The sequence below is a fragment of the Chiloscyllium plagiosum genome, unplaced genomic scaffold, assembly GCF_037043375.1.
Source record: "Chiloscyllium plagiosum isolate Xiang-an unplaced genomic scaffold, Cpla_swu_hap1 HiC_scaffold_18, whole genome shotgun sequence".
Lineage (NCBI taxonomy): Eukaryota > Metazoa > Chordata > Chondrichthyes > Orectolobiformes > Hemiscylliidae > Chiloscyllium > Chiloscyllium plagiosum.
Genome location: NW_028270156.1, coordinates 44,086,273 through 44,107,593, shown reverse-complemented (window position 1 = coordinate 44,107,593; position 21,321 = coordinate 44,086,273). Strand labels below are relative to the sequence as shown.

The 21,321-nt window shown below is 42.0% G+C and overlaps 1 protein-coding gene across 1 annotated transcript in view; it reads right to left on the bottom strand.

Moving 5' to 3' along the window:
* Positions 1 to 316: 316 nt before the first annotated feature.
* swap70b (switching B cell complex subunit SWAP70b) overlaps positions 317 to 21,321 on the bottom strand; it is a 137,021-nt gene continuing 116,016 nt past the window's right edge. The window contains exons 10-12 of the mRNA XM_043705901.2: positions 17,328 to 17,526; positions 13,782 to 13,878; positions 317 to 4,379 (exon numbers count right to left, since the gene is read on the bottom strand). Coding sequence (XP_043561836.1) covers positions 4,267 to 4,379; positions 13,782 to 13,878; positions 17,328 to 17,526 — 409 coding nt within the window. The 3' untranslated portion in view covers positions 317 to 4,266. The remainder of the gene's footprint in view (positions 4,380 to 13,781; positions 13,879 to 17,327; positions 17,527 to 21,321) is intronic.

Sequence of the window (21,321 nt, the reverse complement as noted above, 5' to 3'; positions counted from 1 at the left end):
CTTAAGGTTCCCATTCCTGATAGCCATTCAAGGTCCTCAGCTTAGGTATAGCGTATGTACACACAACAGAACAGTACAGCACAGGAGCAATGTGGGTAGTTACCTCCCTCCCTCTCTATTGTACTTTACCTCATAGTTCTTTTAAAATAACACAAATGGATAGAGGTGTACTGAAGATGACAAGCAGATATAAATCAGGCACTCCCACAGCTCTAAGTGCAAAATTAGTGAAATTACAGGGCACACACTAAAATTTGATTATGTTCAGCAATATCTGGGAGAGAGGTGGCATTGTATATTGGAGTCAGAAACCATATTGAAAGTTTAAAGTACATATCATTTTTATTTTCATCACTAACATTGTTTTTATGCTGAATTACAATTGGTTGCAAAATATTAACTTGTCTGTAGTTAAAAAATCTATGACAGCAATATAAACCTGAGTATGTTAATTGTAAAAGAGAAGGCGACTGCAGAAAGCAATTCTTAAATTAATCTTGGCACTTTAGATGAATGTCAACACATCAATCATGTATAAACACCAGCCATCCAGACATTTAAGTGATCACAGTTAGGTTCAGGATGATAAGGTGAACAGTTGATTCCAGTTTCAACTAGTGGTTGAAGCCAGAGTTATGGAAGAAACCTAACCAGGAGCTGTTCCACAAGTTTACACAAACCATAGTTAAAAGACAAATTGAAAATGAACAGTATCTCAAAAGTGACTTTTTTTTAAAAAAAGTCAAAAAATCAAATTATAATTATCTCTCAAATATTTGTCACTTCTAGACAAAAACAGTTGCAGAAGTTATAAACTCCAATTTTTTCTATATTTCTTTAAATAAAATTCTTAGCATTGAATTTTCTTAGCAAGCTCAACATATTTCTCAAATTGGTTTCACATAAATATTACAAGTTATTTTTGTTAATTATTCAAATGCACAATAATTGATACCCAAAAGCTTTGATCTTTCTCATGTCCCCTGGAATCTACTGAGGTTGTGCAAAAAGTCCTGAATGTATTTTGAAAGATTATAAAAGAAACTAGATTCAGTTTCTTAAAAAAAAATTGGCCAAACTGTTCTCTCCTCTGAGGGATGGCTTTGCCCTGATATTTTGTCCATTTGGCTATCATTCACATGTGTTAATGATGGAGAGTGGGGGAATAACTAAAGATGACTATTCCTCATCCAATGAAATAGTAATCAGGAATGGGAACTCTCAAAATTTTCAGTCTTTAAGCAGGGACACTGGAGACCAGCTTCACAGGGGTCAGCTAGCTCAGTACAGACAATGGATTGAACCTGTGATCTTCCTGTACTGTATGGTTGAACTACCAACTGGATAAATACATATTTCACTCCATGTCTTTAATGCCATGACATCTAGTCAAGAATATGGCACTTGTAATTCAACTCAGCAATCTAGCCAACTATCAATGCTTGACAAAATTTTTGACAGAGGAATTTCCAATTGATTCATTCAACAAAACAATGCTCGGATGGAACTTTGTTATAGTCCATTGTTAATGTTAATGAATCTTTCACAGACACTTGCTGTCCCATCTTGCAGTCATTTCTTCCAAGGTGAATATTTCCACAACTGAACAATTTTGTTGTACTGTATCTAACTTGGAGGTTATTCCATATTTCACTTGTTTCATGCGAGCAAAGGTTTGGTTCTGGAAGTAACACTGCAGTGCTCAAAAAGCCAATGGTCAATCACTGGTTGGATAATTTCTGCATCTACAAATCTAATTACCTACATCTAACAACATTGATCAGAGACTGCATATAAAGAAAATAATAGCTGGCAGAATTAAATTACATGCAAATCAATGCTACTGCTGCTCAAAACCTCTTGTGGATATCAGTAGAACATATGTTTAATTTTCAACTGAACAGAACACTGAATTTGGTCAAGTCTCTCTTCAACAACGGGATAATGGCATTAAAAGAATGAAAGATGCATGGTGTAAAATGCACAAGTAATCAAGCAAATGATCAGGTCTGTCTTGCTTTTAGTTCCCGATCTTTGTTTAGACATGTACAAAAAACGGGTCCCATAAAAACAAACTCAAATTTAAAATACTTATTAGCTTCATTCAAACAAGTTTTTGAATAATCAGAAAATTCTTTACATACCATCACTAAAATTAATCAAGTAAACTTAAATGTTTATGTATTAGATTAACACAAAAATAATGAAACTATACTCTAAAAATTCAATATTTTTATTGAAGGCAATGGCCTGGATTTTTAACTTTGGGACATGCAACAGGAATCAGAAAAATTCCGAGCATAGTATGCATATCTTAGGAAATAGTGCTTGCAAATTTTCATTGGGGGAGAGCCTGCAGTTGAGTCAGCCCACCTGGGAATGTGGTTAAAGGCTGCTAAAAGCACTGAAATAGCTTGTTTAAAAGATCAGCCTTGATACCATGGGCTGATGCATATTGTTCTAATGACAAAGGTAGAAGCCCCTCGACCACTTACACTCTCCCTGCTGCTTCCATGCCATACTATACCCTTCCACCCAACCCTCATAATCCTGATGGTACTTCTAGATCCATTTGCTTATAATGCATTGTATAGAATTAGTGAATCCACTAGTTCAAGAATGCAATTTAGCTGCAATCCATGAAATCTATTAAACAGTTGAAACAAATGAGCTTTGGGAAAGCTCTGGCTTTCTGCTGTCAAGTGCACAATGTTTTTTTAGAACAAGTGCTGTAGTTTCTGCTACTGAGACATTTAATGGTCTGGATAAATATTGGAAAGTTATGAATGAATTATTTTTTAAAGTTTTTTTTAAAAACAGCATCCTGTTTGCACTATGAGGTTTGTTGAACCAAACAGCATAAAGATGTCACAGCTTAGCATTTCGGTCATGTATGCATATTGAATGTGTGAAGTACAAATTTTTTAAAATTAGCTTAGATTCCCTACAATGTGGAAACAGGCCTTTCGGCCCAACAAGTCCACACCGATCGTCTGAAGAGTAACCCACCCAGACCCATTCACCTACTCCCTACTAATGCACCTATAACTTTGAGCAATTTAGCATGGCCAATTCACCTGACGCGCAGATCTTTGGACTGTGGAAAGAAATCTGAGCACCCGGAGATAAACCAGGCAGACACGGAGAATGTGCAAACTCCACACAGACAGTTGCCCGAGGCTGGAATCAAACCCAGGTCCCTGGCGCTGCAAGGTAGCAGTGCTAACCACTGAACACAGTGCCGCACTGAACTTATGTTTTAAAAAGGTTTTCTGATACAGACTGTGCTTCACAATACCAGAGGTCCCAACTCCACAATGATTACAAAGGAGTCAAACATGCCTCAAGCTGGAGTTGACTAGGTTAGCAGGAGGTTAGCCCATAACCCAAACCTTAAAGGGGTTTGGTGAAAATCACAGAGGGCAGAAGAGGAGTCAGGAATTCCAGATGCAGCATGTGACCACCATTCTTAAAGGGCTTCCAAGTCAAAAACACATTATTACAGCACAGAAAGAGGCCACTTGGCCCATCATATCTGAGCTGGTTCTCCTTAAACAGTACATCAAACAGATTAAATATTGCCAGACAAAGATCTTTTGGCAAATTGCATCAAGAATGGCATTGTGATTATGAAAGGCAAGTATTAAAAAGTACAGGATTTCTTTTCCTCCTGCAAATAGGTAGCTGTCAATTGGACTGCCTTGGGCAAATTTGTACTTCACGCATTCAACATTACATTTTGTGAACGCTACAGCCTCAGCTGACTGTTTTATTACAATTCAGATGGAAGTAAAGGTTGTGAATTGAGGAGACTAATGCTGTGAATGAAAGTAATAACAAAACTAGTTTATCCTATGACACTATAAAATTACATAACTAAATCAAATCAGTCACACATCTAACTCAATGCAAAAATTAATAAAACAGTGCAGCTAAGAACTGAAGCAAGCAAAAAAAGGCTTTAAACAAAGTATAAAAACTAAAGAATGCTGAAAGCAAGCTTTAAAGTATTTAAAATTAACTTGACAATATTTATTGAGAAGTCTGAGCAAACTTCACATCGACTACAAAACAAGCTGTCCTTTGCTCTGTGTGCCAACATACTTTAGAAGCTCCAGCACGTTAAGATTTTAGTATAAAATACTCCTTTGTGTAACAGTTTCAAAATAGTTCTGCCTCCACAATGAACATGTCCATGGCATTTTATTCCAGTGTGTAGCCTGTCAAAATACAGTGTAAAACCTTGATCGGTTATGAAATAGTAGATTACTGCATTGCACTGTTTTTCTGTTTCTGCCAGCTCTTTTCTCGCAGACTCAACTCAGCCTCTGTAAAGGCAGCTGGTCCCCAATTAGTGATCAGCTGACGACCCTTTGGGCCTGCAAGAATGAAAGAACAAACAATAAAAAGGAACAATTCAATACGCACTGAATGAGAATGACAATATCTTAAATTTAATCATGACCTAGAAATTACAGTGTATGTTTGAGGCCAAGAGTAATGGAACAGGTAATAATTCCACAATTTCCATTATTTTACAGAAATTATTGTCTCAATCTTCCCTGGCTCATTTCCCTCTGACGTACCACAGACCCAGGAGGACCAGTTCCACCACAGAACACACCAGATGGCCTCCATCTTTAGAGACCGCAATTTTCCTTCCCACGTGGTTAAAGATGCCCTCCAACGTATCTTGTCCACATCCCACACCTCCGCCCTCAGACCCCACCCCTCCAACCATAACAAGGACAGAACGCCCCTGGTGCTCACCTTCCACCCTACCAACCTTCACATAAACCAAATCATCCGCTGACATTTCCCCACCTCCAAACAGACCCCACCACCAGGGATATATTTCCCTCCCCACCCCTTTCCACCTTCCGCAGAGACCGTTCCCTCCGTGACTACCTGGTCAGGTCCATGCCTCTCTACAACCCACCTCCCATCCTGGTACCTTCCCCTGCCACCACTGGAATTGCAAAACCTGCGCCCACACCTCCATCCAAGGTCCTAAAGGAGCCTTCCACATCCAAAGTTTTACCTGCACATCCACTAATATCATTTATTGCATCCGTTGCTCCCGATGCGGTCTCCTCTACATGGGGGAGACTGGATGCCTCCTAGCAGAGCATTTTAGGGAACATCTTCGGGACACCCGGACCAATCAACCACACCGCCCTGTGGCCTAACATTTCAACTCCCCCTCCCACTCTGCCCAGGACACTCTGCTCCCTCACCACCAGACACCTGGAGGAAGAACACCTCATCTTCCGCCTCAGAACACTTCAACCCCACTGCATCAATGTGGAATTCAACAGATTCCTCATTTCCCCTTCCCCCACCTCACCCCAGTTCCAAACTTCCAGCTCAGCACTGTCCCCATGACTTATCCTACCTGCCTATCTTCTTTTCCACCTATCCACTCCACCCTCCTCTCTGACCTATCACCTTCATCCCCTCCCCCACTCACCTATTGTACTCTATGCTACTTTCTCCCCACCCCCACTCTCCTCTCACTTATCTCTCCACCCTTCAGGCTCTCTGCCTGTATTCCTGATGAAGGGCTTTTGCCCGAAACGTCGACTTTATTCCTCCTCGGATGCTGCCTGAATTGCTGTGCTTTTCCTGCCCCACTAATCCAGAATCCCTCTGACGTATCTCCATTCTAACTTCCTCCCCATATGGAATCTACTTGGTTTTAGCTACCCAGCATTGAAACAGTTTAGTGTTTTTTAAAAACAAGGTAAAATTGCTATATTGTAACATGTTGGCATTAAAGATTTTTTATTAATCCATGGGATGTAGGCTGATATCTTAAACCTCTAGAATTTGCATGATGAAGATGTATGCAGTGCTATTAACAAGGGAGCTCCAGGATTTTGAGGGAGCAGCATTGCACATCCAAGTTTGGATAGTGTACAACTTGGAGGAAGAACTTGCAGTTGCTGTTTCCATGTACTGACAGCCCTTATTCTAGTTGGCAGTCGTGTATTTCGAAGGTGCCTGGCAAAAAAACTTTAGCAATTTGCTGCAGTGCATCTTGTTGATGGTACACACTGCTGCCATGGTCAACCTGTGCTGAAGGAAGGGAACATTTAAAAGTCAGTGGATCGGATTTCAATCAAGCAGGTTGCTTTGTCCTGGGTGGTCAAGAGGTTTTCTTTTTGAGTATTGTTGAATTATCCATTCAAAAAGAATGCTCCATCACCCACTGCTTTGCATCTTGTCGATTTCCCTGCACCCAATCTGGTCTTGTAGCCACAGTATTTACATAGGTTGCTTTTGTTTCAAGTTACGTTTCTGGTCTATGATTATCCTTAGAGTATTTTTGGTGAGGAATTTGGTGATGGCATTACAAGAGGTGATTAAATTCTCCTTTGTTGGAGAAATTATTTCCTAGAGGTTGTGCACAACAAATATTACTTGCTACTTATCAATCCTACTTTGAATGTTATCTAGTTTTGTGGCAGGCAGGTACAGACTACTTCATATCTGAGGAATTTAAATGGAATTTAATTAAATGTGCAATTACAGTTGGAGTATTTGAAGTAATATTAAATCACTAGAGGGTGACATTACATACTCTTAAACAGGTGCACAAATTGCTGTGCTGGCAGCCTCTGAACTTCATAGTTATCTGAATGATATTAAACTAAAAGGGACAAGTTATCATAAAATGGATACAAGTGACATTTAAAGGAACAAATCAGAAGATAGCAGCAAGTGATTTCAGTAAGATGACCATTCCTTTTAAAGAAACTGATCTGGAATTGGGAACATATTACCTAGATCAATCTGAAATTGAAAATGTGCCATTCAGTCATTGGGGAGCCAGAGTTCAGATATCTCTGATCCATATACAGGAGATAGCGGCTAGAAAGGTCAAGTCCCACCTGCTTCAGAGATGTGTAATAACATGTCTGAAGTGGTGAAATAGAAAATAGTGGCTCAAAAAGGGCTAATAAGAAGCAATTTGATGCACAGTCAGAAGACTAAAGACTGAATGACAACTTTAGTCAACAGAAGTGAAAGAGAGATACATGCCAAATAATGGTTATTGCAGGTTCTGGGATTTAGATGTTTCAGTAAGATCAGGGAAAAAGATAAAAGAGGAGGTGGTGTGGCATTGTTAGTCAAGGATAGTATTAAGGTGGCAGAAAGGTCATTTGATGAGGACTCGTCTACTGAGGTAGTATGGGCTGACGTTAGAAATAGGAAAGGAGACATCATCCTATTGGGGGTTTTCTATCGGCCTCTGAGAAGTTCCGGAGACGTACAGAAAAAGATTGCAAATATGATTCTGGATAGGACAGTAACAGTGTAGTTGTTGTGGGGGCTTTAATTTTCCAAATATTGACTGGAAATACTATAGTTCGGTAATTTTCGATGGGTCAGTTTTTGTCCAATATGTACAGGACAATTTCCTGATGCAGTATGTAGTTAGGCCAACAAGAGGCGAAGCTACACTGGATTTGGTACTGGGTAATGAACCAGGCCAGGTGATAGATTTGGAGGTAGGTGAGCACTTTGGTGATAGTGACCACAATTCGGTTACATATACTTTAGCGCGGAAATGGATAGATATACAGTGGAACCTTGATTATCCGAAAACCAATTATCCGAAAATCAGATTTTCCAAACTCGAGGTCCCGATAGAAACATTACATCAAAGACTGTTTCCAACAGCAATCGTGTCTTTTGTTTACAGTGATTAAACAGGCACTGCCTCCAAATGACTGACCTCCCACCCCCTCTCTACCCATACCTTCCCTGCTTCCCCAGATAATCTGACCAACATTGTCCTGTACAGGGCAGAGGTGGAACCTGTCAAAACGTTGCAGTAAAAAGTATGTGTGCGCGTGAGTCCGCGCGCACGCGCTATTTGGAGACCTACCCCACAAAGGCAGCAGCAACAATAGTCTTTTTGTTGGTGTCCAGGCCAGCTGCCCCAGAGAGGGGGCGGGGGCAGTGTTGGACAGGGTGGAGGGGGCAGGGACAGTCCTGGATGGGGCGGGGGCAATGTTGAATGGGGATGGAGGGGGCGGGGCCAGTGCTGGACAGGGATGGAGGGGGAATAGTGCTGGGCAGGGATAGAGGGGGGCAGTGCCGGACGGGAATGGGGGGGGCGGGGACAATGCTGGACGGGAATGGGGGCGGGGACAGTGGACGGGAATGGGGGGGACAATGCTGGACGGGGATAGAGGGGGGCAGTGCTGGACGGGAATGGGAGGCTGGGACAGTGCTGGATGGGGATAGAGGGGGGCAGTGCTGGACAGGAATGGGCGCACAGGGACAGTGCTGGACGGGAATGGGGGGGACAGTGCTGGACGGGGATAGAGGGGGCAGTGCTGGACGGAAATGAGGGGCGGGGACAGTGCTGGTTGTGGATGGAGGCAGGGATAGTGCTGAACAGGGATAGTGCTGGACGGGGTTGAAGGGGCAGGGACAGTGCTGGACGGGGTTGAGGGGGCAGGGACAGTGCTGAGGGGTCGGGACAGTGCTGGATGGGAATGGGGGGCGGGCGCAGTGCTGGACGGGAATGGGGTAGGGGGTGCGGTGTTGGAAGGGGATGCGGGCGGGGCGGGTGTTGGATAGGAATGGGAGGGTGGAGGGGCGGTGTTGGAAGGGGATGGGGCGAGGGGGTGTGGGACAGGAATGGGGGCCGGGGGGGTGGTGTTGGACAGGAATGGGTGGGCGGTGGGCGGTGTTGGAAGGGGATGGGGGCGGTGTTGGACGGGGATGGGAGTGTGGGGGGCGGTGTTGGACGGGGATGGGGGCGGTGGCGGTGTTGGACAGGGATGGGGCGGGGGCGGTGTTGGACGGGAATGGGGCGGGGCGCAGTGTTGTACGGGAATGGGGGGGGCGATGTTGGAAGGGGATGGGGGCGGGGACGGTGTTGGACGGGGATGGGGGTGTGGGGGCAGTGTTGGATGGGGATGGGGGTGCGGTGTTGGAAGGGGATGGCGTGGGACGGTGTTGGACAGGGATGGGGGCGGGGGCGGTGTTGGATGGGAATGGGGCGGGGCGGGGCAGTGCTGGACGGGGAATGGGGCGGGCACAGTGTTGTACGGGAATGGGGGGGCAATGTTGGAAGGGGATGGGGGTGTGGACGGTTTTGGACGGGGATGGGGGTGCAGGGGCAGTGTTGGACGGGAATGGGGGTGCGGGGGACGGTGTTGGACGGGGATGGGGGCGGGGGCGGTGTTGGACGGGGATGGGGGCGGGGGCGGTGTTGGACGGGAATGGAGGCAGGAGTGGGGCAGTGCTGGACGGGGAATGGGGACGGGCGCAGTGTTGTACGGGAATGGGGGGCGATGTTGGAAGGGGATGGGGGCGGGGGCGGTATTGGATGGGGATGGGGGTGCGGGGGCAGTGTTGGATGGGGATGAGGGGCGGTGTTGGAAGGGGATGCGGGGCAGGGGCGGAGTTGGAAGCGGTTTGGGGATGGGCGCAGTGTTGGACGGGAATGGGGGGTTGGGGACGGTGTTGGATGGGGATGTGGGCGCGGTGTTGGAGGGCAGGGGAGGTGTTGGGTGGTTGGGAGGCGGGGGTGAGCGGGGGCAGGGGGGCAGTGTGGGGGCTGGGTCTCACGCACTGTGTGCTGTTGCAGTCTCCTGAATGGGGAGCAGACTTTAAAAACTCTGAGCCCCAGAGGAAAGGCACTTAATCCATTAACCGAATAAATGATTATCCAAACAAAATAGTGCCCGCCCATCTCGGTTCAGATAATCGAGGTTCCCCTATATAATGCAGGGCAAGAGTTATAGCTGGCAACTGTGATGCAATTAGGCAAGATTTAGGATGGATAGATGGGGAAGGAAACTGCAGGGGATGGGCACAACTGAATCATGGAGCTTGTTCAGAGAACAGCTATTGCGTGTCCTTGATAAATATGTACCTGTCAGGCAAGGAGGAAGTGGTCAAGTGAGGGAACCATAGTTTACTAAAGAAGTGTAAAGATGAGATGTGAAGGCTCAGTTAGGGTGCTGGAGAGTTACAAGTTAGCCAGGAAGGACCTACAGAGAGAGCTAAGAAGAACTAGGAGGGTCATGAGAAGTCTTTAGCAGGTAGGATCAATGAAAACCCTAAGGCTTTCTATAAGTATATCAGGAATAAAAGAATGACGAGGGTAAGATTCGGGCCAGTCACTGACAGTAGTGGGATGTTGTGCGTGGAGTCCAAAGAGATAGGAGAGGCGCTAAATGAATATTTTTCATCAGTATTCACAAAGGAAAATGACAATGTTGTTGAGGAGAATACTGAGATAGACTATTAGACTAGATGGGATTGAGTTTGCAATTCTGGAGAGTGTGAAAATAAATAAATCTCCTAGGCCGGATAGGATTTATCCTAGGATTCTCTGTGGTCAAGTGTTGGAAAGGATTATAAGAGATAGGATTTATAATCGCCAGAAAGGAATTATTTGATTAGGGATAGTTAACATGGTTTTTGTGAAAGGTAGGTCGTGCCTCACACACCTTATTGAGTTCTTTGAGAAGGTGACTAAACAGGTGGATGAGGGTAAAACAGTTGATGTGGAGTATATGGATTTCAGTAAAGCATTTGATAAGGTTCCCCACGATAGGCTATTGCACAAAATACGGAGGTATGGGATTGAGGGTGATTTAGTGGTTTGGATTAGAAATTGGCTAGCTGTAAGAAGACAGAGAGTGGTGGTTGATGGGAAAAGTTCATCCTGGAGTTCAGTTACTAGTGGCTAACCGCAAGGATCTGTTTTTGATCTACTGCTGTTTGTCATTTTTCTAATTAGTTGGATGAGGGCGTAAAAGGACAGGTTAGTAAATTTAGAGATAATACTACAGTAGGTGGAGTTGTGAACAGTGCAGAAGGATGTTGCAAGTTACAGAGGGACATAGATAAGCTGCAGAGCTGGGCAGAGAGGTGGCAAATGGAGTTTAATGTGGAAAAGTGTGAGGTGACTCACTTTGGAAGAAGTAACAGGAGTACAGAGTACTGGGCTAACGGTAAGATTCTTGGTCACGTAGACGAACACAGAGATCTCTGTACCCATGTGCAAAGATCCCTGAAAGTTTCCACCCAGGTTGATAGGGTTGTTAAAAGTGCGTATGGTGTGTTAGCTTTTATTGGTAGAGGGATTGAGTTTCAGAGCCATGAGGTCATGTTGCAGCTGTACAAAACTCTGGTGGGGCCGCACTTAGAGTATTGTGTACAGTTCTGGTTTCTGCATTATCAGAAGGATGTGGAAACATTGGAAAGGGTAGAGAAGAGATTTACTAGGATGTTGCCTGGTACGGAGGAAAGGTCTTATGAGAAACGGCTGAGGGACTTGAGACTGTTTTCATTAGAGAGAAGGTGGCTAAGAGATGACTTAATAGAGGCATACAAGATGGTCAGAGGATTAGATAGGCTGGACAGGGAGAGCCTTTTTCCTTGGATGGTGATAGCTCGCATGAGGGGACATAGCTTTAAATTGAGGGGTGATTGATATAGAACAGATGTTCGAGGTAGTTTCCTTACTCAGAATAGTAGGGACGTGGAATGCCCTGCCTGCAACAATAGTGGACTCACCAACATTAAGAGCATTTAAATGGTCATTGGATAAACGTATGGACGGTAAATGGAATAGTGTAAGTTAGATAGGCTTTAGATTGGTTTCACAGGTCAGCACAATATCCAGGGCCGAAGGGCCTGTACTGTGCTATAATATTCTGTGTTCAATAACATTCCTTTGAACTTCAGATATTCCTGCACAGACTTCAGAGTTGTGGGGTATATTTAAACCAATGCGGCAATCATATGACAGAGAATGATGGCATGTGCATGGGGTTTCCCTGCTGCTTTTACAAGAAACGCTAGCACCCAATCAGCCAGATGTTGAGAGCTTGTGTTGCAAAGTGAAAATAACTGCTGTTATTAAATATCATTCATTTTGACTCAAAACATTTCCGTGAGACTTGTGAAAACACTTTTGAACTTGGAGGTACTTTTCAGGAGATATTTTAGACTGGCTCACCAACTTAGCCTACTTTTGTAATTAACTAGACCATAAAATTAAAGTTATGTGGACCCCCAAATCTTACACTGTGGTAATGCCATGAGATATGATGGAATTTTATATTCGGTATGAAAACATGATGTCATCTTGTTGAGCGGTATTGTGGCTCAGTGGTTAGCACTGGTGCCTCACAGTGCCAGGAACCCAGCCTTGAGCGTGGAGTTTGCACATTCTCCCAGTGTCTGCATGGGTTTCATCCAGGTGCTCCGGTTTCCTCCCACAATCCAAAGATGTGCAGGTCAGATAAGTTGGTCATGCTAAATTGCCCATAGTGTTCAGGGATGTCTAGGTCAGGTGCATTTTGGGGTAAATATGGGATAATAAGGTAGGGGAATGGGTCTGGGTGGGTTACGCTTCAGAGAGTCAGTGTGGACTTGTTGGGCCGAAGGGCCTGTTCCCACACTGTAGGGGTTCTATCTCCAAAAAGAAGAGAGTAGGTAGTGATCAGGGTTCCTTTTCCATGTTTGACCTATTACCAATAACTTCATGGGGTTTTGAGTCAATGCTAAGGGGTATAAAGCCACATCCCTCTAACTGCATACCACTGTGGGTTGGACTTACTGGTGGATGAAGACAGAGCCTAGGACATTGGCTGAAATAGATGTTTTTGAGAATAAAAGTATTCCTGGGCTACTCAATATGACAGCTCTTCCGATTTTTGTACAAATATTTGGATGTTGCTGAGAAAGGTTTTGCAGTATTGGCTACAGCTGTATGTGCCTCTATTGCATCTGAATCCTAGATAAGTGCCATGGGAATTTCTTCTTCTGTTCTTAGAATTCTCTGAGGTGGTTTGAGTGAACTCTGTGGTTTGCTAGGCTATTTCAGAAAGACAGGTAAGAATTGAAGCTCTTAAATCAACAGTGAATTAACAACCCAACTTCTTCCCCCCTACAGAGGTTTTTAATTATTGTTATCAAAATGTGCTCAGTTTGTGATGAAGATACAGTGTACAGTAAAGATCAATCAACACAGTTGACCATACTGGATATTAATTCCATAAAATTCAGGCTTTTGCATAGTGGAGCCTACAATGATTTATGCTCTGATTATCGGAATCCTAAAAGTATACTTTGGAGGAGAAAAGGGAACAGATATGTATATTAATCTCTCACATTTGGATAGGTTTACAAAAATAACCTTATCCAGCACTTATTCTAATTTGTCACCCAAATCAATTGGTTATGAATAGAAGATTAACAGCAAAATACTTATATACTTTGTCTAAATTAAGCTCTTCAAAAAAAAACAAATTGCAGTTCATGAAAAATGCTTCTAAAAGGAAGGAATCAACATAAATCTTTCCTTGACATCATCTTACTTGGTGCAGTGATACAACAAGGAATTGCAAAGCATTTGTGGAGAGGGAGACCGAGTAAACATTTCAAGTCTGAAAACCCTTCTTCAGAATGAGGATCTGAAGATGAGTCTTTGGATTCAAAACTTCAACTCTATTCTATCACCACTAGATGCTGCCAGACCTGCTGTGTTTCTCCAGGTTTTCAGCATTTGCAATATTTTGCTTCTACTTATATAGTGACTAATGCTTTACTTTCACCAAAACAATGACAAATAACTTATTTTCCAACCATTTTTTAAAATTACATTCAGGTATAATTACACGAGGATATAGTAACCTCTTCACCGCCATCTCCAACCTAGTGGGCCCTTGTACACGATAAAGGCTATACTGCTGCTAGATTATTATACTTTATTGTACAAATAATTAGTCAACTTCCCCTACCTGGCTCGATAAGTCGAAGCAATCCTTCATGTTGAGCCACCTTGGCCTTCCAGTTCTTTGTCTTGCAAGCTGCCAGCTCTAATTTTTTTGCTGCTTCCTGACAAAATTATAAAGAATTGAACCAGTTTATTGCACTATTACTTCTACAAAGCGTCAATTATTACCTCTTCTTCCCAATTTTCTTCCTCCATGTAAGATTTAAAATCTTGTTGAGTAGACATTGCAGAATTGTTGAGCACTATTACAATGACATTAATCATGTGAGAATCTTGACAGCCCATGTTATGAGTATGCCTTTTGCAATTCCCGTATGTCTTACTCGAGAAGAGAATTACTGTAGATCTTGGAAGCTACATCACATTCCCAGACAAGTAAAAAGGGAGTTGAAATGGGACAGGAATTTGAGAGAGAGAGAAAAAGAGAGAGACAGAGACAGAGACAGAGAGACAGTGAGAGAAGGAGAACTATAAGGTCAAATACAAAGCAGGAGTCCATTCCCTAAATTCTTATTCATTAAAGTAATCTAAAAAAAACTTTCTCCTTCTCTCTCCCTTGTATTTGCTTCAAATATTCATCTAATTATCCTTGAAACTGAATCAGGGTCTCTAATTCACTAACATCCAAGTGTTCTCCTCCAAGATAGACACCATCCTGACTTGGAACAAAATTGTCATTCCCTCCTTGTCACAGAGAACTCTCTCTATAGTAGCAACGTGGATATACCTCCAGTAGATGAACATAGGTTGAGAAGACAATTCATCAACCCCTTAAATATAACTAGGGATGCAAAACCATAAGAGTAGTCTACAGTAAATTCAGAACTGTAAGACAAGTTCAGAAAAGTTCTGTCTATTACCGATCTTCCTCAATGTCTGTACAGCAATAGAAGCATTGGCAGACAAAATCTGGCATTAAAACTGCAGGACTACTGCTAACATCTGTTAGATTTGCAGATGATAAAACAATTGTAACAAGCACAGAGAAGGATTATAAGAATCAGTAGTCAGACTGGTAACAACAGGCATGAACTTTGGAAGGAAAGTTTTGATTTGGTATATACCCAAAAGACAAGAAATATTCATCTATTCATAGAAGGAATTGAACCAGAACCGGTGTGAGAATTCAAGTATTTAGGAAGCATATTATCTGCTGACACCAAAAGAAAGAAGAACTAGAATAACAATGGGAAGCATTGTATTTAAGATGATAACCACTGTTAACCAGAAAGCTGAATAAAAAACAAAAAGTTACTTGTAAAGCACTTGTCCAGAATGTTCTTTGTATGGATGCGAGACCTGGGCCTTGGTTAAAGGGGAGACCAAATTACTAAATAGCTTTTAAATTTGGGTTTGCAAGGAGAATGGCAAGAATCAGCTGGATGGAAAAAGTAACATATAGTGAAGAGAAGAAGAAAGTAAATAAACAAAAATTTGCTCATCGTAGTTAGGAAACAGTAGAGACACTGGCAGGCACACCTTGGGCTGAAAGGGACTGACAACAGATGTTATGAAGAGAACATTTCAAGGGAAAAGAAGAAGAGAATATCAATGCTGGATAGTTGGAAAATTGTGGGGTATTATTGGTTAATGTAAAGACCATGAGAAGACAGAGAGACAGGGAGAAGACTGAGCCAGGTTCAACATTCAGGCTAGCTTTTGCAACAAATGTTGGGCTTGACAGCATTACTCACATTCTATACACAAAAAGAAAAAAATTCAAATCAATCCATCCCTGTGGCATGATGCATCATTCTGCAAGAAGCCAGTGTACAGAAATTACTCCTAAAATTCTTATTTGTTGTGAGGGAAGAATTCTTAAGTTTATGATCCCTGTCTTCTCAATCATTTTATAATTATTAATTTTGTCAAAGCCCCTATATTGTTAAAACTTTTGAAAATCTTTCCTTTCTACTCTAATGCACACAATCCCAATATCTCAAAATTCAATTGAACTATCCCTGTGTCTCCGTTTCATTGTCATTATCTTTATAAATGTAACTGCATGCTCTGAATGGTCCTTCAAGTTTTTTTAATTGGACTTACAAAGTTTTTGGGAATATATTGCAACAAGACTCAATGTAGCGTAAGAGGTTAATGTTAATTATGCAAATCAAAAGGTTTACAGAGTGATGCAAGATCAGTTGACAACCATAACCACACGAAGATAGTTCCATGTAGTATCTCATGTAAAGCCTTGTCCAGTAAATAGCTGAGAATATTCACCTATAGCCTAGTCTCCTGCAGTCTCCACCATCTCTAGTGACAAATACAAAAACTGACAACCTTCACAGACATTGATAACAGGTAGTGACAGTGATTGAATTGAAGGACAAAGCAGGAAATGGGAACAGAACAGAAATAAATGATCAAGTAAATTAGAAAGCACAGGAAGCATGTGTAAAGAGAAGCAATAGAAAAATTTAAACCCTTACTGGAGTGCTTTGAAAAGGAATAGACCCGAATCAGAAGGAGAAGTGGCAGCACTGACATTGCAGATTTAAGAGGGCACCCAAAAGTTTCAGGACTATTGGAAAAGTTACCAAAGAACAGATCAATGCCAGTGTCTGCACCAAGGATGGCAAGACAGACAACATCTTGGTCAGAAGGGCATTAACAAAAAAAAAGGCTGCATATGAAGTTGTTATACAAGCTGTCAATGCAGAGCGTTTGGAGGAACACTATTCCAGAAAGGGTAAAATTTAATAGACACACTCAGTAATTAGGAAAAACTATTGATCCGTTTTTAATGGCTTTGATAGGCTAGCTAGCTCAGAATTCCAACTAGAGACAAATTAATTCAAAACCCATATCATCATAGAAGAGACATAATGTGGCTTTCAGCAATTGAGGGAAGATTTAACTTCATTGAAGACTATTTGTTTAACCAGGCAGACAGAAATGAAAAACAAAATTACGCATTTATTTGAGGTAACAGGGAGACTTCCTGAAGAAAGACACTGAGACCAAAAGGTTTATAGGGGAGCAGTTTGGAAGATCAGATAGATTAGCCAAATCACCACGTGGCTCTCAGTGAACTGGACATGAAGGCAGAGACTTGAGGAGAGATATAGAGTAAAGATTAATGTTAAATATGTAAATAGAACAGTCTACATTAAGAGTGAGGAATGATAAAATGACAACCATAACCCATAGAAGATGGGTCCATATAGCCTTGTGTAAATCCTTGTCATGTACATAGAAAGTGTTCAATAAATATTCATCAACAGCCTAATCTCTTCCCATCATCTCCAGTTCCAAACACAAATACACGATTTTCAGAGACAATAGCAGCAGCCTCAGTAGATGTTTTTAATTGTGTAGAAAATTATCTGTTATTTTCCATTGTAATATATATAATTAAAGTCTAGAAGTGACAACTACGTGCTGAAGGAAGTGCATGGCCATTTTCAGATGTTACCAAATTAGAAGAATACAAATTAATTGATTCAGTATTTACACATTGTGAAGCAGCAATTAAGATCAAGAAACTTGCTTGATCTTTGTGCAATCTTCCACATGAGTATGTCATCTTGTGTGTCAGTCTTACCCCATATTGCTCAAGTGCATGTTTCCTTTCCCGCTCAAGTTCATCTAATTGCTTCATTGCTGCATCCAACGCACGATCTTTCATTGCTCTCTGGTTTTCCAGTTCTTGCTTTTCTGCTTCTGTTGTTTGTATGGTTTGTTGTTGTTTTAAATGTAGCCTCTCCAAATCCAGTCGTTTACTGCACTCCTCTTCCAGCAATCTGCAGTCAAAAAATACTGACAAAGTTAACAGGTTTCACATTCAAGTCCCTCTCTCCAGGCACAAATATGAGTAAAAATTCTATCTTGCAATTAATATCTAACATACCCAAGAAAAATACAAGGGTACTCTTACTGAAATCAAAAACGAGAGAAATATTTTACGTCTAATCATGTGTAAAACAAACTGTTTCTTTTTCTCATGAGTTCTCTGTCTTCTTGTGAGAGTTGGTCACTCTCTGGTACCTTTCCTAAGGGATTTTTTTTAACTTATTGAACTTTAGTAACAGTGTTGTCATCAAGTTCATTCACACGGTTTCCAGCACAGGAACTGTAGTAATGCAGTAGTAGTGTCCCTGCTGCTGGGCCAACAGTTCCCTGGTTCAAGACCCAACAGCTCTAGAGGTGTGTAACAATGCCCCTGAACAGGCTGATTTGAAAATTTCCAGCACAATGGTCTTGGTTAATCACTTCTCTCCTAGTACAGAACAGATGAAATGCTTACAAAGTACTTGTGTTTAAATAGAATTGTATGAATTATGAAAATGTAATTTCAAAGCTAAAAGATCAACTATTAGATAGTCTTTATAAATCAGATAGAGAACGTAGAGTGCTATGGCCAATGGGGTATCTTCTGTCAGCACTATTTATCATTTATTACATGAGGAAATATCGGGAGATATGGACAATCTGCTTGAAACATGGGATCAGGATTTGGGACTAGAAATCTCTATAGAAACGTGGAACGACATTTGGGAAAACGCTAGAAGTATCACCATCTGCATCAGAACTCAGGCCATTCAGTTGAAGATACTTCATAGGGCCCATATAGCACCGGACCGATTGGCAAAATTTAAGGCAGGAGCATCTCCAATGTGTCCCAAATGTAAAATAGAGGTGGGGGCACTCTTGTACATTGCTTATGGACCTGTCATAAGATCCATAGATATTGGACTAAAGTAGCAAATGCTCTGACAGAAATCTTAGGAACGGAAATTAGAGTGGACCCTGTATCTCTCCTTTTGGGCTTTTCGAACTTAACCTCCCTGGATATGCACCAGAAGAGATTATTTTCTATTTTCTCTTTCTGTGCAAGGAAAAATATTTTGGTCCTCCTTTGGTAAGCTGAGGACCCCCCTGGACTTTCGAATTGGCACAGATTAATCATGGAATGTATTCCCCTTGACTTCCTTACAAATATGGTGCACCAAAAGACAGCATTATTCCAAAAAATATGGCAGCCCTTCTTGAATTACATAAATACAGATATTTTGGCCATCCTAACAAGGGCTTTTATTTAATTGAGATGGCGAACCTGGCTGGTCCGGGGCACCTTGGGAGAGGAATCCCGCACGAATACGGGTTTTGTTACGATTTGATGTTAATACATTCCGAGCATGTATCTCACTACCTAATTTCTGTGTTATCCATCATTTTTTTCTCCCTCTTATTTGAATAATGTAAGAGACTTAATTATACACTCTGGTTAGTTGTAGATTAGATTAGTAGTTAGTTGAGATTTTTTTCTCAGATTTTTTTGTTAAATTTTGGTTATTATTTATTTAAGGGATAGTCAACCTGGCTTTGTGCATGGGAAATCATGTTTCACAAACTCAATCGAGTTTTTTGAAGAAGTAACAAAGAAGATTGATGAGGGCAGAGCTGCAGATTTGATCTATATGGACTTCAGTAAGGCGTTTGACAAGGTTCCCAATGGGAGACTGGTTAGCAAGGTTAGATCTCACTGAATACAGGGAGAACTAGCTATTTGGATACAGAACTGGCTCAAAGGTAGAAGACAGAGGGTGGTGGTGGAGGGTTGTTTTTCAGACTGGAGGCCTGTGACCAGTGGAGTGCCACAAGGTTCGGTGCTGGATCCTCTACTTTTTGTCATTTACATAAATGATTTGGATACGAGCATAACAGTACAGTTAATAAGTTTGCAGATGACACCAAAATTGGAGATGTTGTGGACAGCGAAGAAGGTTACCTCAGATTACAGCAGGACCTGGACCAGATGGGCCAATGGGCTGAGAAGCGGCAGATGGAGTTTAATTTAAATGCGAGGTGCTGCAATTTTGGAAAGCAAATCTTAGCAGGACTTATACACTTAATGGTAAGCTCCTAGGGAGTGTTGCTGAACAAAGAGACCTTGGAGTGCAGGATCATAGCTCCTTGAAAGTGGAGTCACAGGTAGATTGGATAGTGAAGGAGGCATTTGGTATGCTTTCTTTTATTGGTCAGAGTATTGAGTACAGGAGTTGGGAGGTCATGTTGCAGCTGGACAGGACATTGGTTAGGGTATATGAATAGGAAGGGTTTGGAGGGATATGGGTCGGGTGCTGGCAGGTGGGACTAGATTGGGTTAGGATATCTGGTCAGCATGGACAGGTTGGACCAAAGGGTCTGTTTCTGTGCTGTACATCTCTATGACTCTAAACACAAATTCACTTTCCATTCTGCATTCACTTTAATGCCCTCCTATGTTTAGTAATACAATAAAGGCTGTACCATTTCATGATAGACACTTGAGAATACATACTTAGTAATCTCATTTAAAATGGAGAGCTAAAATAGGATTAAATGCATCCTGGAAACTGCAACAAAACAGAAGATGATCATAGCAGCACTTAAACAGCTTGTAGCATTAATTGCAATTAGCAACAGTAAGGACACAAACATAAATAAACTGAATTCAGCAGGTATTTAACACTGCCACAGGGATAGCCCACTAAGCCTTCAAACATGTTCCACCAGTCAATAAGCTAATTTGTCACTCCATTCAACCACTTTGGTTTCAAATCCTCTTAAACTATTATTCAGCAAATCTATCAATTGAACTTATAATGTAATGAGCTAGCATCTGCTGCTTTTTGAGGGGCTTCCATACTTATACTATCTACAAGAGGAACCTTGATTATCTGAACGAGATGGGGGGCACTATTTCGTTTGGATAATCAATTATTCGGTTAATTGATTAAATGCCTTTCCTCTGGGGCTTGGAGTTTTTTAAGCCCGTTCTCTGTTCAGGAGACAAAGCAACAGCACACTGGGTACGAGTGCCCGCCCCAAACCCGTCCAACCCCGCCCCCTCCTGCCCCCAACCTCGCCCACCGTCAACCCCCAACCCCATCCAATCCGCCCACCCCAAATCCGCCCAAACCTCACCCCCACCCGACCCGACCCCTAAACCTGTCCAAATCCACCCCAGCCCCCCACCCCCCCAGAAAAAGGCCACACTCTCGCACAACGTTTTACTGCAGCGTTTTGACAGAATTCACCTTTGCCCAGTATAGGACAATGTTGGAGAGATTATCTAGGAAAAGGGTGGTTCAGGGTCCTGTTTAATCATTGTAAATCAAAGGCACGATCAGTGTTGGAAACACGTCTTTGATGTAATGTTTCTATCGGGACCTCGAGATCTCTTTCGGATAATTCGATATTCGGATAATTGATATTTTGATAATCGAGGTTCCTCTGTATTATGTGAACAAGTCTTTCCGAAGTTTTCAACTGAATTCCCTGGCTCTAATTTTAAGATTATGTCTCCATGACCTTGATACTTCCATTTGCAGAAAACATTTCTACATAACCCTCTTGATTCCTTCCGCAATTCTAAAACATGAGGGCATGAAGATAAAACTGGCAAAAGTGAACTGTGAAATTACGTTAAAGGACAGTTCAATAGATAAATAGTGGCAGACACTTAAGGATATATTTCTAAATATTCAGAAACTACACATTCCACTAAGATTCTAAGACTGCACATCTAAACTTTTCTCACCTTGACTCCATTT